The following is a 16,981-nucleotide window of genomic DNA, read 5'->3' on the forward strand; positions in this document are numbered from 1 at the left end:
GTAATTTAACAAACACAATTTTGTTCTGTATATGTAATGAACGCATACATAAGTTACTTCCTATTATTACAAATCAGAATTAAAAAAAACAAGTAACCATGGTAACATAACATCTACCAAAACAATCAGATTCTAAATAAGTATTATCTGCAAAATGTTAAGTGATGATCCACTTCTTATATTTCGCAATGAACTAAAATATCAAGATGTAACAAAGATACACAACTTGTCACTTGTTGATTTTACTTAAATATTACTGCAGATCGACAGTAATGAAACACGTGGTGATGACGCGTACGATACCGTTGATTATAAAATTAATCTTTCAAACGACACAAATTAACATACAGGTTGACGTTTTGCATACAGATCGACTTTGTGTGTCATTTGTGATATCCTCTCGAAGATTAAACAGGTTCATTTTTGCATACTGCAGTTGTAATTATTGATATATATCTTTTCGTAATCCTTAAATTATACATTTTATTCCGATATTTAAACGCATATTGATTCATTGATATGCTTTATTCCTTATAGTAAGATAACGTGAGAATACTTTTATAGCCGTTTTTTTTAAAGGTTTCTCCTACGTAAATGGACGATAAAACCCATGTCTTTCCAAATAAGGGATGATAAACTGCACAATGATCTCAGAAAAGGATATATGTAACTTTTATACTTTCCTAGATATAAAATTTATAAAGGGTCACCGAATTTTAGATATTTTAGTATAAAGTAATAATAGTTGATCGTTCTGCTCTGCGTGAAACAGCAAAAAAAAGAGAAAAGACAAACATAGGCGTCACGGCATTAAACATCTCATATATATATATACATGAATTATACAGACGAAAAGAAGGCTAACTGTCATTTAAATCCGTGAATTCAGCAATTTACGTACCTATAATTTCAACTTTTATGGCATCATACATGTTAAAAGAATAAAATAATAAAATACAGAAAATATTAACAACATATTTAGTTGCAAATAGTTATAAAATTATGTCTTTAAGAAAGCATAATTAAAAACAGTGTTTCGTTGTATGGATTTCGCTGTCCTGGACTGGTAGTTCTAGCTTAATCTGGAATAAATAATTTACTTAATTATTGTCATCTGTGCATTATGCTCATCAAACGCATGACTATGGATTTACAGTACATGATACAGAAAACTTTTAGTGGATCAACGAATATGAAGATCTGCAACAATGCATCACCAAAATCGTGTTTACACACCGTTGTGAACTTTTGATCAATCTTATTTGAACTTTCTGCAATACATCGAATATTGATTTGTCTTCGAGAAAATTAAATTTTATCCCTCTTTCGATTAAATTATAGTTTTTTATATTCATTTCGTACAGGTGTCTTGTTTGTCTTCATTTTCGGTCCATGTATTAACGTTAACAATGATTTACATAACGTACTGTTGGATTCGTTTTTCAATTTGATGTTCGTTGACAAATTTTGCACATCTTATAGTATATACGTTACCATACAAATCTGATATATACGTTAAGATTCATTTATTGATTTTTGGTTGCTGAACGTCCTGTGGTAAATATTTCATGCATGTTAAGGACGATAATATGTTTACAATAAATACAATAGGCAGGTCTTGTAATAAATGCCATCTGGGATGATGATCGGGGAAAATTAGACTGCCACTGGCAAATAAGGGTATCTTGGATAGGAAGAGAAATTTTGCATTGCAAAAGGCCACCTGAAAGAGTTGTTGCAAGGGTCTTAACGTGCAAAGAGGATAGCACTATCTTGATACAAGGCATCATATTTAATGTCCCTATTGTGACCGGACGTGGCAGCAAACTTCATACATCTCGCACAGCCAAACGGATACCCCACTTTAGTAAGCGTTTTACTTCCGATCGGAAGACGACCAAGTGACCATATTTCTATTTCCCAGTCACCCTTGGGGTTATACGTGAAGACATTTAAATTCTAATTTCTAACTCAAAACTCTCGACTCTACTTTTTTCAATATGGTTAATTGTAATATGCGTTTTAGATGTGAATAAAGATATGACTTAAAACAGAGCACAATGTAATATATTCATACGTACTAACCTTTCAATGGGAATACCTCCCTTCAAAGGTATTTGTTGTTCTCTTAAAAAGTCTACCAATCTGAAATGAAATAGAAGATTGGAAAAATCAGAACATTGCAAGGGACCAATATACTGGTACAGTAAATGCAAAAACCGTCAAATATGAAAATGACCTGTCTCTTACACTACAAACCTGAAAAACCATAAAAATCTGAAATGAACTTTTTGGATCAAGATTTAGAAACAGAACGAAGAGGTTTTCTCCTGTTTCTTGGAGAGTACGCATACATTTAGTATTTCCGACATGTACATGTATTGTTTATATATAACTGGCTCTTTAAGGTTTCAGGCATATAAACTCTTACTTATGTATCTAATAATTTTGAAAACAAAATGAAAATTATGTCTTATCAATAACCATGATGAAATAATTGTTTTTTCCATAATTCAATCGTGCATAATTTGAGTATTGGATTACTTGATTGTCTTTTCTCTAGTGTTATCTCTGTTTTGTTTACTGACAAATGACGAAATAATGCAACAGTTAAAAAATTCAATATTTTACAAAACTTTTGTCATGATTAAACTGAATAAATTAGAATATGAGAATTCGATTATCGGCTATGTCGAAATTAGCAGTTGGTAATAAAAAGCCAGTAAGCGTAATAGAAAGAGCTAACAAATGTGTTTATTAAGTATGTACAAAGTATATTATGTATATTGTATATTATTAGCCCTTCTGTATTTTACTGCTTTCTTTTTATTGATTCAACAAATTTCGCTTGTCCAGGTGTCAATAACGGTGATGTCCACGCCCTGAGTAGTTTGATAATTGCGTGCCATGTGCAGAATGTCGCACATCCTCTAAAAAGGACAGTATTTTTTTTAAAATCTGAAGCGATTGTCGTCCAATCATAACACTCGTTTCATTGTTCTTTTGTATATTTAGAATCCGAAAAAGACCTAAATTATCTGAAAAATGAGATAATGGATTATCTGAAATTCAGATAATTAATTATCTGGAGATAAATTAGGATTATCTAAAAATCGTTCAGATAAACCTAGATTTTCTTAATATTTTAAAATAAACCGGGACTTTCTCCAGACAATGATTTTTTTGTGTATTATCTGAGATAAACTAGGATTTTCTCAAATTTGAATTAAGCTGACATAATCTTAGTTCATCTGAGATAAACCGGGATTATCTGAGATAAACCTAGTTTATCTCAGATAATCTAAGATTAATTAATAAAAGTGGTTCAGGCGTGCCATAGATATAGGAAGATGTGGTGTAAATGTCAATGAGACAACTCTCCATCCAAATAACAATTTAAAAATTAAACCATTATAGGTTAAAGTACGGCCTTCAACACGGAGCCTTGGCTCACACCGAACAACAAGCTATAAAGGGCCCCAAAATTACTAGTGTAAAACCATTCAAACGGGAAAACCAACGGTCTAATCTATATAAACAAAACGAGAAACGAGAAACACGTATATATTACATAAACAAACGACAACTACTGTACATCAGATTCCTGACTAAGGACAGGTGATATCTTTATATGTACTCGACTGTACTGATTTTTACTCGACAATTCTGAATAGGTCAGACATGTACTAACTTGATATTAATTGACTGTAGTCTGATTTAAACTTAGATAGATATAGGAAGATGTGGTGTGAGTGCCAATGAGACAACTCTCCATCCAAATAACAATTTAAAAATTAAACCATTATAGGTTAAAGTACGGCCTTCAACACGGAGCCTTGGCTCACACCGAACAACAAGCTATAAAGGGCCCCAAAATTACTAGTGTAAAACCATTCAAACGGGAAAACCAACGGTCTAATAACAGTCCGAACTTGTACTTGCAGTTTACTCGACCAGTACTTAAACATTTTTTAACGTTTCCGAACCATACTTGATTAGTCTAAATCATTATAGACCTATAACACGTCTAGATATTCGGCAACGATATTTCTTACGAAGGGCGCTCGATCGTTACGAATAACGATAAATGTACATAATAAATAAATTATATTAACTCATAAAACGTGTACCAAACAACATGGTCTTATTCTACTAGGATGAATTACAGATCGAATCTACGTTTGGTTCCGCTCCGCTGTTTTTTCTTGGCAAAAATACGTTATACGTTACAGATATTTTTTTCTAAACGCCTTCGCATATTTAGCTGAGTTTTAATATGTCAGTCAACTATGACTTGTTACAGATCTGATGTACGTTTAGGATCGCACATCTGAATTTTTACGAAATTATGGGCTTTTTAACTTTGAACATTTCGTGAATATAACAGTTACAATACAGACATTTTGTATAAACGCCTTCATTTATTGAACATATATTTAGTATGTGGGTTTACTATGGTAAATAACAGGGCATAAATACGTTTGCTTTAGCTTCTCTGTTTCTTTTTGCCGAAAATATGGACATTTGAAGTCGTAAAATAAGATTTATACAGAATTTTTCATTCATTCCCATTTGTTGATTACACTTTACCATTTAAGTTGTAGAATGGTTTGATGTATTAGATGTGGGCTTTATGTATAAATAATTACTATGTACTTCCAATGAACGTTTGTTTACATTCTTTCATCGCGGGTTTTTCCTCGCAATTGTGCGGTAACCGAAGTTCTAGGAAGAGGTCTCGTAGAAGTTAATTGCAACGAAAAAATATCGATAAATTCGTGCATGGAAAGACAATGAGTTGTTTCTGTTCTTAATATGCAAGTACAATTTAATACTTACGTTAAGTAATCAACAACAAATATAAAAATATATATAATTCCATGAAGGACATAAGAAATTATAAACCACAGAGAAAAAAGACAAACAATAGTTTCTGAAAAATATAACAAAAACATCAAATTCTTTATCAAAACCAACCTCACATAACGTTGGTTGTAAACTCAAGATCAAGAAGTATAAGCAATTTATCATCCTTTCTATAACACACCACGTGATAAATCGTATGCGTAAATAAAACAAAAAAGAAGACAGGCAGACAAATGGAACATACCCATGGTAGTTAAATATTACGTCAGTCATAATTATGTCTATCAAACTGTTGAAGAGAGTATAACATTTAACCTATTTAGAACTTGATTCTAAGTAGCTATCATTTATAAAGAAGTGATTGGGCACATAAGATATACGATATCAACTGCAAGATAGGTGAGAAGTTGAACATTTATTGCTGTTGTTTAATTTAAGCTTTACTTACCATTTGATCTAACTGTTTGAAATCTTGATCGACTCCGCTAGGCTCTGCCAAGACAAAATATATAATAATAAGGAAATAACTTTTGTTACGAGCAATTAGTCCGATAAAACAAACCTACCTTGACCAAAAAGCAAGCGGTTTGAAAAGCCAACTTCCCCAAACCCTCCTTCTATTCAATTTAGATAAAACAATAGGCGAATAAATGTTGAAACAAAACTTTATCAGAGGAAACATTAAGTAAAACGAGTGCAATACAAAAAGCCTAAAAATCAGATAAGAAAAAAAATGAGGAGGATAAGACCGCAGGTTTTATCAAATTAATCACAAGTAATTCAACATAAAATTTAAATATGTCAGTATTCAAATGGAAACTATTATACAATTGATTTAAAAGAAAAACGAAAACACTTTTTTTGTTGGGGGGGGGGGGGGGGAGGGGTTGTAAAAAAAGTACTGGATGAAATAAATTCATGAACTTTGTGCCCACTGTTTTTGCAATAAATATATACATACTCATTCTGTTTTGTTGTCAAATTCTTATTTCGATAAACATTTAAAATCCAGGTATTTAAAAGAAGATTGTTATAAACAATGAAGGCGAAAAGATAATAACGGTAACATAAGAAAAGCGTATAAAATAAATCTCATTTGCCTGAATATTTTATTTGCGAAATTTCTAAACGAAAGACGTGATATTGTGCGATTGCATATTTTTTACATTCAAGACAGACATCATGAATATTTTTGGGCGACCAAATATACACATCTTATCAAGGCAATGGAAATACAATATTGAACAGATTAATCCAAAAGCTAAATTTGATAATAAAGTATTCAAGTATACTTGTGATCTAGGAGTTTAAGATCTTTTATTACCTGGCTTATATTTGGAAGCCGCATCAGAGCTGCTAGCGCAAACTGTGAATGCTTGTCCAACTTTCCACCAAAAGTGTTCATTTAGTTCTTCATCGAAAGGTTCAATATCCTTATTCGTATTCCAACTTGATTTCACTGTAGCAAACGCATCATTCAATATGCAGATAAAGACGTTAACCATTAATAATGTCATAATAAATATGAAGAAAGAAAAGATCACATTTGACTGTGCGTTGGCTGCCATTTCGGCATCACGGAAAGTTACCATTGCTAGCATCATTCTGAATAAAGTTCCAAATGTATTAAAGAAGTCTCGAAACTGATAGGATGTACCTCCCATGACGATGTATGTAAAAGAAGAGAATGCTGCCAGTATAATGGCTGCCAGCAACGCAAACGACAAAATATCAACCTTAGCTAGTCCAATAGATGTCTTCATCATGTACAGATAATAGTTAAAGCTGAGAGATGACAGAAGATTTAGGATGGCTATAAACAGAACAACTCCAATACATGCTTTGTTGATGTCATCCATTAACTGGACTAGTTCAAAAGACACAAAGGTACCTGCAACATAATTAAGAAACTGTTTAGAGAATAAATTACTTTTACGGCGAAAACACGACATTTCTACACAAACTTCTTGACAAATGAAAAACATTATTTATTAACTTAGGGTTCTGTTATTTAGATGGTGTCCCCACATAGTAACGAACTAGTTTGATGTTTGTGTTCATTGCATATATCCCTTTGGTCTTGAATTGAAAACACACAAAAACTAGAATCAGAGCTGCTTCATATGTTGACTTTTAAGTAGAAATTCAAAGTGGCGATCATTTGAGAACTAATCTGTACGTCAAAAGAGATGGTTTTAATTTTCCGATAGAGAAGTACTGTATTTTTTTTTTATAGCGACATGCCAAGGACACCTTCACCTTTAATGGTAAAATTTAAGTAATTCTTGAATTTTTTTTGTGTCCCATATGCACACGGATATATAAAACTTCATTTTTTAAGACATAAACATAAATGAATGCAAATGTAAAAATCGTCTTGACGAGTGCCTCTTGTGAAGAAGGTATTGATTGCCGCACCAAATTCATTCCCATGTTTTGTAAGGCCCTGTTGTCTAATAGGTATTTTGTATAATATTTGTTTATCTACTTTATGCCATAAAGGTGTTTTTCAAATGATATTATGTTATAACCCCCGGTATATTCGCCTTGTTTTGTTGAATAGAAATGAAATTTAAGTTGTCGAAAGGAATATTAGTAGTTGCACCCATCAAAGGAGTGTTGCCACGAAGGCCCTGAAATAAAACTTTGTAATTAAAACATGAAAACCCTATATGCTGTTACTTTAATAAAAGGCTTCAAAAGGTTGATAGCGTACATCTTTTTAAGTAAAATTGACAGCTTTTCAACTTGTAGTAAGGTGCATTTTTTTTTAATAAAAACACCCCGTTTACCAAAACGAAATTGTTATTATATAGATATGTAATGTTCAGATACACACTTCACACTAAAAGAACATAAGTGTGGACCTTGCATTCGGCGAATGTCGTTTGAAACAAACACTTTTAAAAATGAGCTAACACTTGCTTGTTATTTGTCTGATATTCCCGTACTAATTTATAAGAATTGTCGGCGTATTTTACATAAGACGCAATCGAGTTATCCATCGAGATATCTCCTGAAGACTGTAGACAGTCATTTAACTTCACATAATCATACATATAAATAAAAAAAAATAGACAAGTACAAACCATCGTAAAATGAAGTTTTGTCTTAGTGTGTTTGATTTCTTATTATACATGTTACACAAGTATGTTATCGTATTACCAGGACAATTATGATTTTATAGACCAGATCGGTCATCGAAATGGTTCACTTTTTATGTGTACATTTTCAGGTTGATTTTTTTAATGAATTAGCCACATGATGCACACCCAACTAAAAGGTCACACTAAAAGGTTGCATGAAAACGGATCCAAAATAAGTCGACTTGCAAGTCAATAATACATTAGCGATGTTTTTGTTAGCTTATTTTAACGAGATTCAACAGAACAGAATTCATCATTAATGCCTTTCACTTTCATAAATGTTCTAAATATATTTTTATTTCTAATTCTAAGTTGATGCTCCTTTAGCAATGTGTTTAGGGTAAAATATATAGCCACATGCACATATTAGTAATATTATTGGTTATTTTTATTTCAGTCCATAATTCGCTATGTATTTGTAGGATTATTTGTTTTGTTGCTCCTAAAGTTTTGATCATCTCTGATAGAATAAATCAAAACATCATCTATTCGAGTTCTTGATTTAGTACACATTAAAATAAATTAGTGAAATCTACACTCTTGATTTCTTATTATATGAGCGAAAATCAAAAGGGTTTTGAAAGCGATGGTACATTTTAAAATCCATCTAAAATAAAAGATTGCATAATACGCTATTAAGCATGGGGAAGAAATGCACATAATTGACAAGCCTTGAAGACAATATGACTCAATGTCATTCAAGTGAGAGTTTTCGAATCTTAGGCATTTTTTAGGCTAAGATCACAGGCGTCGCAAATAATAGATATTTGCAAGGGAAAAGAAAAATATTTTCAAAATTTTACGTAATTTCGATATTGTGCCTCTATAATAACAACAAAAAGTGGTCAAGTGGGAACAAAAACCGTATTTTTTTTATTATGAGAACAGTCCAAAGAAGTTAGAAATATATTTAATATGATGGCACGTTTAGTACCCTTTTTTTTTAACCTTATCCTTTTTTTTTTATATAAAAATAACATTTAATATTATATAAACTTACCCGCGGAGTTGAATATATCCTCAACAATAACAATGGTTCGGTCAATCCTGGCTATATAACATGCCACTGCCGTAAACGAAAGCAATATACTTAACATAGTTCCCCAACATGTGATTGATCGAAAGCATTTTGATTTTAACTTCCATGCTTCGTATGTAAAATATACAGTCCGAATGAATGTAAGTAGTACAAAAAATATTTGTCCTGCTAATACAACATAGTCCCATGCATTGATGTAAGGGTACAAATTTGATGTGAGTACATCTGACCTCAGATAATATCCGCCTGTCGTAGGTATCTCCACCATAAATGTAACCAGACTAAAAAGTTTGGTGTTAACATTAAGAATAACATTTTCAATGCTGATGAATCTAGTCTGCTTATCTATCCAGTTGGTCCTATTTAGTTTGAGTATTTCATATTTAACATCACTTTTAAATGGATTCAAATCAAGGACATATCCCCCGCCGCCATATTTGTCATACTCTCCGAACTTGGTAAATGTCCCAGTTTCCTCGCTAGACATATATGTAAATCCGGATCCAAAACAATTGTCATTGTAGGTAGTCCAATCTGTAATACAAATACTGTACAATGATATCTTAGAAGGCAGATTCAAACGATCACGTGTAGATTAATTTCAAATATTTTGGATGTAACAAATGAACGCATTTATTTTGAAAGTACACTTGAAAACTAAATCTATTTGTCATATGATTGAAGGAGTTATTAAAATATGTCTATAGAGTACTAGATAAAGCATTTAATGAGAGTTATAGCAGGGAACTATAATACCAAAAAAAATAATTATGGTAAATTCTGTATTCTTGTCTTTCTTTTTTGCTGATGTTATTTGTCTATATGCATTTTTGTGCTTCTTTGTTACATATTTGTTTGTTTTTATAGTGATTGCGATTGCTTTATAATAAGAAGCGTGTTTTCATGAGTCGTGGAATAACTTAGTTATAGATTAATATTGCACTATATACATCTGACAAGTTTAAGTAATATCTGAATCTTTATGAATCTATACTAACATATTATTTTGTTGTGATAAGATATCAATAATTAAACACATATTAAAGGCACTACAAAAGTATGATAGGACTGCTACCAATTACCTTAACTCTACCATATTCGCTAGCCAAGGGTTACGATCTACTCCAGTTCTCTTCCCGTGAACGGGAGTGGATCGTAACCCTTGGCTAGCGAAGATGTAACGCTACAAGACCAACAATAGATAGATAACTGCCTAAAAAACGAAAGAAACGCCCGCCTGCCTGCTTGTTGAACTTGTTGCAAGAATACAACATGACCAATGAGATATTGTGGATAGAAATAAATCATTGGTCAGCACAATAACCAGGCATAAAAAAATTGAGTCTGAAAAGATGCCTTACATTTCAAGTCCTATAACTGGAAACACATTTTATTTTCAAATCAAAAAGGGAATTTTTTAAACAGGTTAAAACAACAGTGTAAAGTTTAAAGTAAGATAATATGATCAAACACGAGTATGTTGACATGATACGGATGGACAATGTCAATAATGACGAGTTTATCTTTCATTTTTATGAATAATTGCTTACAATGTATCTTATCAAATACACCAAAAAATTTGACAGTTGAAATATACAATAACAACAGGACAATTTCTTACAGATCTTTCATCTATTGATATACATTAAGACCTTACCCTAGAAGATACACTGTACCTTATAACAATTAGAATGAATATTCAAAGCAGCATATTTATTTACAACCTAGACAAAAATAATAACTTTACCTGGACAAAAGTTTCCTTTTTCTTCAGTATCAAATGAAAGGTCCGGGGAGCACTGTTTTACTGAGTTCTCCATTATTTCAGGTATATCGCAAATACCTGAAATTCACACAATTTGTTTAAGTTGATAACACATAATTTTTACATTCTATGGAAAATTTGAAAAGAAAACTATAAACATTCAGTTGTTTATATTTGATCAAACAAATCTGAATAAAACTTGTGAAATAATACTTAAAAATAAAAAAAAATATCAATATATATTTGATACTTGAATGAGACATTTCAGGTTTGCAGATTAAGATAACCTTATAAGAAATTGAAACTGTAACTAAATTGTTAAGTCAAATAAAATGAAATTTGTTTGTGAAGCACATGTATAATTAATAGTAGTAACTTTAATCCTACCAGTAGTCCTTATTTGTCTCAGTCTGATTGGACCCATTCTGAAGCTGATTTCATCACTCGTAAATTTTCGCTCCTCTGGAGACATAAAACCACCATTGTAACGTTTTCTTGGATATATATTTGGTAAGTATTTGTAAAACATCCACTCCCAAATGTCTTTGGTTACGTTAATCTTATGGACAGAAAAAATGTAATAAGAAATAAATTTGAGAATATAAGAATACAATGTTGTTAATTTTTACATGAAATGATTTAGTAAAACATCGTTCTGTAATGTTCTACCATATTAAATGTATGCAATCAACAAATTTTTGCAATAACTTTTCTTGGTCAAATGTCAATATTTACGTTAATCTTATGCACAGATTTTTTTTAAGTAGAAATAAATTTAAGAAAATAAGAAAAATACTTAATTTGTACATGGAATCATTTAGTAAAACATCTGAGTGTACAGTTCTACATTATTACATGTATACAATCAACATCAACAAATTCTTGCAATAACTGAACCAAGTATTAGTTTTCAATCTAGTGTATCGTGATACAATCCCATCAAGTCAAATGTAGGATTTCCCGTTTTTATATATATAGATAAGGCAGTTTGTTTTCCAATTTGAATGGTTGAACACTAGTCATTTTTGGGGCCCCTTATAGCTTGCTGTTCGTTGTTAGTCAAGGCTCCGTGTTGAAGGCAGTACCTTGACCTATAATGGTTTACTTTGCTAACTTTTATAGATTGTTTTTTGGATGGAGAGTTGTCTCATTGGCACTCAAACCACATCTCCCTATATCTATACAAAAGGGAAAAGTACCTTTTTTAATGGTTGTAACTGCTTTATCAACTGATCATTTTGTAGATATGCATTTGTTATCACAAAATGAGAACAAATTATGGAAAGTAAAGCTACAAATAACAACTCCAACAAAATTCCCTGGAAGAGCTTTGAGAGTTTTTGATCTAATCCAAGACGTCGCTTCATTTCTGCAACTGCACCCGTTTCTTTATTGTCACCAGGCCATTTGTTATAGAAAGGTACATTTGATGATACTGTAATAGAAAGAAAGTGTATAATTTAGAGTTTAACGTAGAGACCAGTTGATTGATAATTAGGTTTCACTTGTCATATACACAACAATCGAATTCAGATTAAGTTAGAAATGACATAGTTTTTCAATGCACTTGATGCAATACTTAAAATGAACTAACCAGGAAATGAGATAAACACTTTTTTCCCCTAGCGTTACATATGTTAAGGAAAGATTTATCATTCAGTAAATATCTTTGATTATCAGGTGATTAAATATTTAGATTCAAATCCAACAAGTTTTGGAATGAAGTTGTGTGTAAAAATCTAAATTAATCAATTTAAGAGAGATTTTCTCATTCTGAACACTGCATAAAACGAGCATTGAATTCAATATTTCTTTTATGGAGAACAATAGATAATAAATGAATAACGAGTTTCAACGCTAATGTTGTAGATGGAACCACACACTTTCATATTGGAGTAAACACGATATATATTCATGCAGTTTATTTTTTTTTTAATTAATGTTACCTATGCATCGATGCAAAACAAACAAAAAGGTTCTTAGTTCAAATTACTAGTAATTGGAAAAATTCGTGTCTAGATATTAACGCTCGTTCATTGATATGGTCATATTTTTAAATAAATTTACAAAACTTTTGAAGTTTTGAAAAACTAAGGCTTTTCTACCTTAGCTGTATTTGGCAAAACTTTTAGGAATTTGCGGTCCTCAATGCTCTTCAACTTCGTACTTTGTTTATCCTTTTAAACATTTTTGATTCGGTCGTTACTAATAAGACTTTTGTAGACGAAAAGTGCGTCTGTCATAAATATAAAACTTAATACTGGTATCTATGATGAGTTTATTCGTTATTATAGTTTAATACTATATACCTTAATAACTTTATTTGTAGTGCAATGTGATAAAAGACAACTTACACCCAATGCCAAACTGGGAATCGTCGACATAGAAAGGAGCCATTATTTCGATTTCTTTTCTTGCAAATCCCTTAAAAACCAGGGCTACAATCAGTGACAAGAAAAGAACCTGTAAGTAAATAAATGAATAATAAATAAATACAAAGGGATATAAATCAATAAAAGTGTCTCTTTCGGAACTTTACTTATCAGCTTATTTTATAAAGATACAGCATTTAGAGATCAAGGCAAAGACAGATAAGATCAAATTCAGAATACATGGTTCGGATTTTCAAAAAATGTCTTCATGTGGTCTAGAATAAAGCAGAATATTAACTTAGATTTATGTCAAGTTTGCCACTAAAAAATGTACACCATCTACAATGGACTCATTTTGATTTGAGTTACTAGTATCCGTGACAGTGCAATGTTAATATCGCTATAACAATATAATTCTTTGAGATGTAGTGAAGAAATGCTTACTTCTGAAATTGATTTTTATTGATTTCAAAAGACATTCATTCGTGAATTATTGCAACGTTTTTAGCTAAAGGATTCTCAAAGAATGATTCTAAACTTTTTCAGAAATCGTTTTAAAAAGTAAAAGAACTAAAACTAAACAAATGAACGATACTCTTGTGTGCATGTATCATAGCAACACTATGCAAACCAAACGACTAACTTGACAACCCATACATTATCATGTTTTAAATAATCTGCAATTCGAATATATTTAGATTTAAATACCTTGAATGGATCGAAAAACATAATTCCATTCGTTGTTCCAAAGAGAATAGACAACATCCAATCAGTCGAGGTCTCCGAACCCCATTGTATACTGTAAAGGGTAGTAAAAAAGGATCCAGAAACCAAAGTGCTGCCGGCAATTCCATATCCAATAAAGACAAAAAACCATGGCAGTTTGGCGTTGTCTTTTGTGATTATTCCACCAGTTAATAAATCTTTTGGATTTTGTTTATATCGTCTGTTTCTAAAAATGTATCCCATTAGGAATCCAACCGGGAACGTCATCACTGACGTCATCAGGCCAACATACACTTGTTTGTAAGTAACTTTCATTGGTCCTATAGATACTCCGTGAATGTGTACAGTATCATCTGCTTTGAAAAACATGGCGCTAGCGAGAAAGGATAACGACATCATTGATGCAATGCAATACAATCGTTGAACCCGTGAAAATCGACTAAAACTTGGTCTTCCAAATAATGAAAGCAATAAGTGCTCATCAAACAATCGGAAACGAGTTATAGACGAAAATAGCGTATTTCCATCTTTAAATTCGGGTTGAGCACAATAGAGTTGTCTGTAAGTCTTTGTGTCACCTTTACTATCAGATAACCAGTCATTGCAGAAGAATACATACCTTGTTTAAAAAAAATAAAAGACTAATGATCTATGTTGATTAAAAAACTTTCAAAAAAATACTAAAAGAAAATACACCAAATCTAATAGGAAAAAAGGACTGTCTTTTTTTCTTTTTTTTTTTATAGAAAGCAAAATACGAAAGATTTTTTTTTAACATTTAAACTTGTCAATTCAATTGTTTTAATGAATATAGCACACATTCAAGGAAACATCCCTTTTTCATATATAAACTTAAAAGTTAAAACAGCAGCTTTAATAGTTTAAAGTAATATAAATCTAGAAAGTCAAGATTGGCATGTTGCCTTACTTATTACGGAGACAAGTAAAGTACTTCAGCATTGATTTAAGATTCAGATATACATAAAATGAAAACTTACGTTTCTCCTAGATTTCCATTGCTTATTAACACCTTATCCAAAAACAAACTTTTGTTGACACCAGCATTGTCATGCCATATTTTTACTTCTGTCAACGGTCCAAGGTTTACATCCGTTTTTAATTGGAAATTAGAACATCTCCAGCGCATCAAGTTTCTGAACTAGAATTGATGAATGAAATAAAAATATCGATATAATATGTTAAGTTAATGTGCTTTAATCATGTTCCTAAGATAGTTCATAATACCGGGTGTTACATTAGTTATCGGGAATGGGTATTTATTGCTGGTGGACGTTTTATTTATATCATTATCAGAAGCTACGAAGTAACCACTTTTGTGCTGACATAAATTTTCATTGATATGTTTAGTGTTGTAAATATACTGTTAATTAAATGTTGAAATGTTCTTAAACCTAAGGGGTTTCTAAGATATAGATTGCCTTTGCTATATATGGTGCAACTGTTTTGAGCTTTCAGTTATGTGTATACGTCAATTATATTTTTGATTAAGCTTTGTAACTGTTTCTATTCTTTTGAATATTAAAAAAGAGGGACGAAAGATACCAAAAGGGACAGTCAAACTCATAAATCTAAAACTGACACCGGTGCACGTCGATTTTACAAAATTAAAAGCCTAGTATCTTTCGTGATATTTCAGACATTGAACATTCGAATTTGATAAACTTTATTTAGATTGAAATAATTTGCAACAAAATATGTCATAGCTGATGATAATATTGCATTGTACACATTTTGGTGACAAACATACACCCCTTTAAAGGTAGTTAAGTTGTTTCATTTTTGTTTTATTTTGTTTAATACTTTACCCTTTCTTTGCTGTTGCATATTATTGTAGAATTGTTACTAAGTAATCATGAGGTGTGTGTTTTTCTTAGTTATAATTGAACTCACCAGTCCAGCTTTGTCAACTAGAGGGCGACACATTGTTTCTCCATACCATCCCTTTAATATTATAAACGGAGTAGAGGATAATCGAAAATTAGACCAAAATCCTGTATGAACCGAGATGTAATAGGAAAAGGTAGCACTGTCTATATTGTCAGCTAACGGTTTGTACTGCCACTGCAAATATAAACGAAACATTAAACAATTTATCTCAATTAAGAAGAATTATACAGTAAACTAATGTTTAAATGCAATCAAGAACAACAAATATTCCAATTAGCTGCAAATGTACAATCAAATATTGACACAATTATTTAAAAAGTTTTCAACTTAAAATTATGTTAACTTCATCGACTACTAATAAATTGACAACATTTTCATGCGTGTTGCAAAGACAAATCATGTATGAAAATCAAAGTATGCTATAACATTTGTTCTTACTATTCTTACTAAAAGTATAAGTATAAACTATGAGTATTGCGGAAAAGGATTTTGTTTCGTCGTTTCTTATAAATTGTTAGAATATTTTCCTATTGCCCTATGCCAAAGCTAATTCCAGAACGACGCCATAAACACACTAAAATTGTTGTCATACGTTAATGTTACTGAGCCTAAAAGAATCCTGTTCATTATGAACCGTTAATACCTTTGTGTAACGATCAGTGAGCAGTACGTGCATGATTGAAACGAAATGGTTTCCACATTGTAAAATGTTTAGTTCATTATTATTTATATTTACTAATACTAAGATGAAACCTATCTCCTGACAGTTTACCGTGAGACAAATTTGCCTTTTTTATCAAGCCTTTTATTTGAAATTATAAAAATGACGCTTTTAAACTCGGCAAATAAGCTGTCATATGATGTTATGACATTTTATAGTTTATTTGATAATCTGTTGCATGCATATGTGGAAATATCAACAGTTTATAAAACACTACATATTTCCAGGGAAACATGTGTATTAATCCCCTCGTGTTTAAACGGAGCAAGGACTGCTTCACAAAACATACGCGTTTCTCACAAAATTGTGTCAAAAAAACAACAAACGGTCGGTATCAATATATGTTTATTGTTAATTATTTATTATTTATAACTATTGATGTAAATGTCCTTTGGTTTTGATAGTCTTTTTTTACTCCTTGGTTTTAATTGATATTGT

General features: G+C 31.3%; 1 protein-coding gene across 1 annotated transcript in view; it reads right to left on the minus strand.

Moving 5' to 3' along the window:
- Positions 1 to 2,082: 2,082 nt before the first annotated feature.
- The window catches only part of LOC134681059 (polycystin-1-like protein 2), a 30,272-nt gene continuing 15,373 nt past the window's right edge, over positions 2,083 to 16,981 (minus strand). The window contains exons 10-20 of the mRNA XM_063540466.1: positions 15,826 to 15,996; positions 14,913 to 15,073; positions 13,897 to 14,533; positions 13,171 to 13,279; positions 12,016 to 12,251; positions 11,204 to 11,375; positions 10,799 to 10,894; positions 9,013 to 9,585; positions 6,191 to 6,757; positions 5,315 to 5,358; positions 2,083 to 2,145 (exon numbers count right to left, since the gene is read on the minus strand). Coding sequence (XP_063396536.1) covers positions 2,089 to 2,145; positions 5,315 to 5,358; positions 6,191 to 6,757; positions 9,013 to 9,585; positions 10,799 to 10,894; positions 11,204 to 11,375; positions 12,016 to 12,251; positions 13,171 to 13,279; positions 13,897 to 14,533; positions 14,913 to 15,073; positions 15,826 to 15,996 — 2,823 coding nt within the window. The 3' untranslated portion in view covers positions 2,083 to 2,088. The remainder of the gene's footprint in view (positions 2,146 to 5,314; positions 5,359 to 6,190; positions 6,758 to 9,012; positions 9,586 to 10,798; positions 10,895 to 11,203; positions 11,376 to 12,015; positions 12,252 to 13,170; positions 13,280 to 13,896; positions 14,534 to 14,912; positions 15,074 to 15,825; positions 15,997 to 16,981) is intronic.

Source organism: Mytilus trossulus, chromosome 8 (assembly GCF_036588685.1).
Source record: "Mytilus trossulus isolate FHL-02 chromosome 8, PNRI_Mtr1.1.1.hap1, whole genome shotgun sequence".
In the NCBI taxonomy this organism is placed as follows: Eukaryota; Metazoa; Mollusca; class Bivalvia; order Mytilida; family Mytilidae; genus Mytilus; species Mytilus trossulus.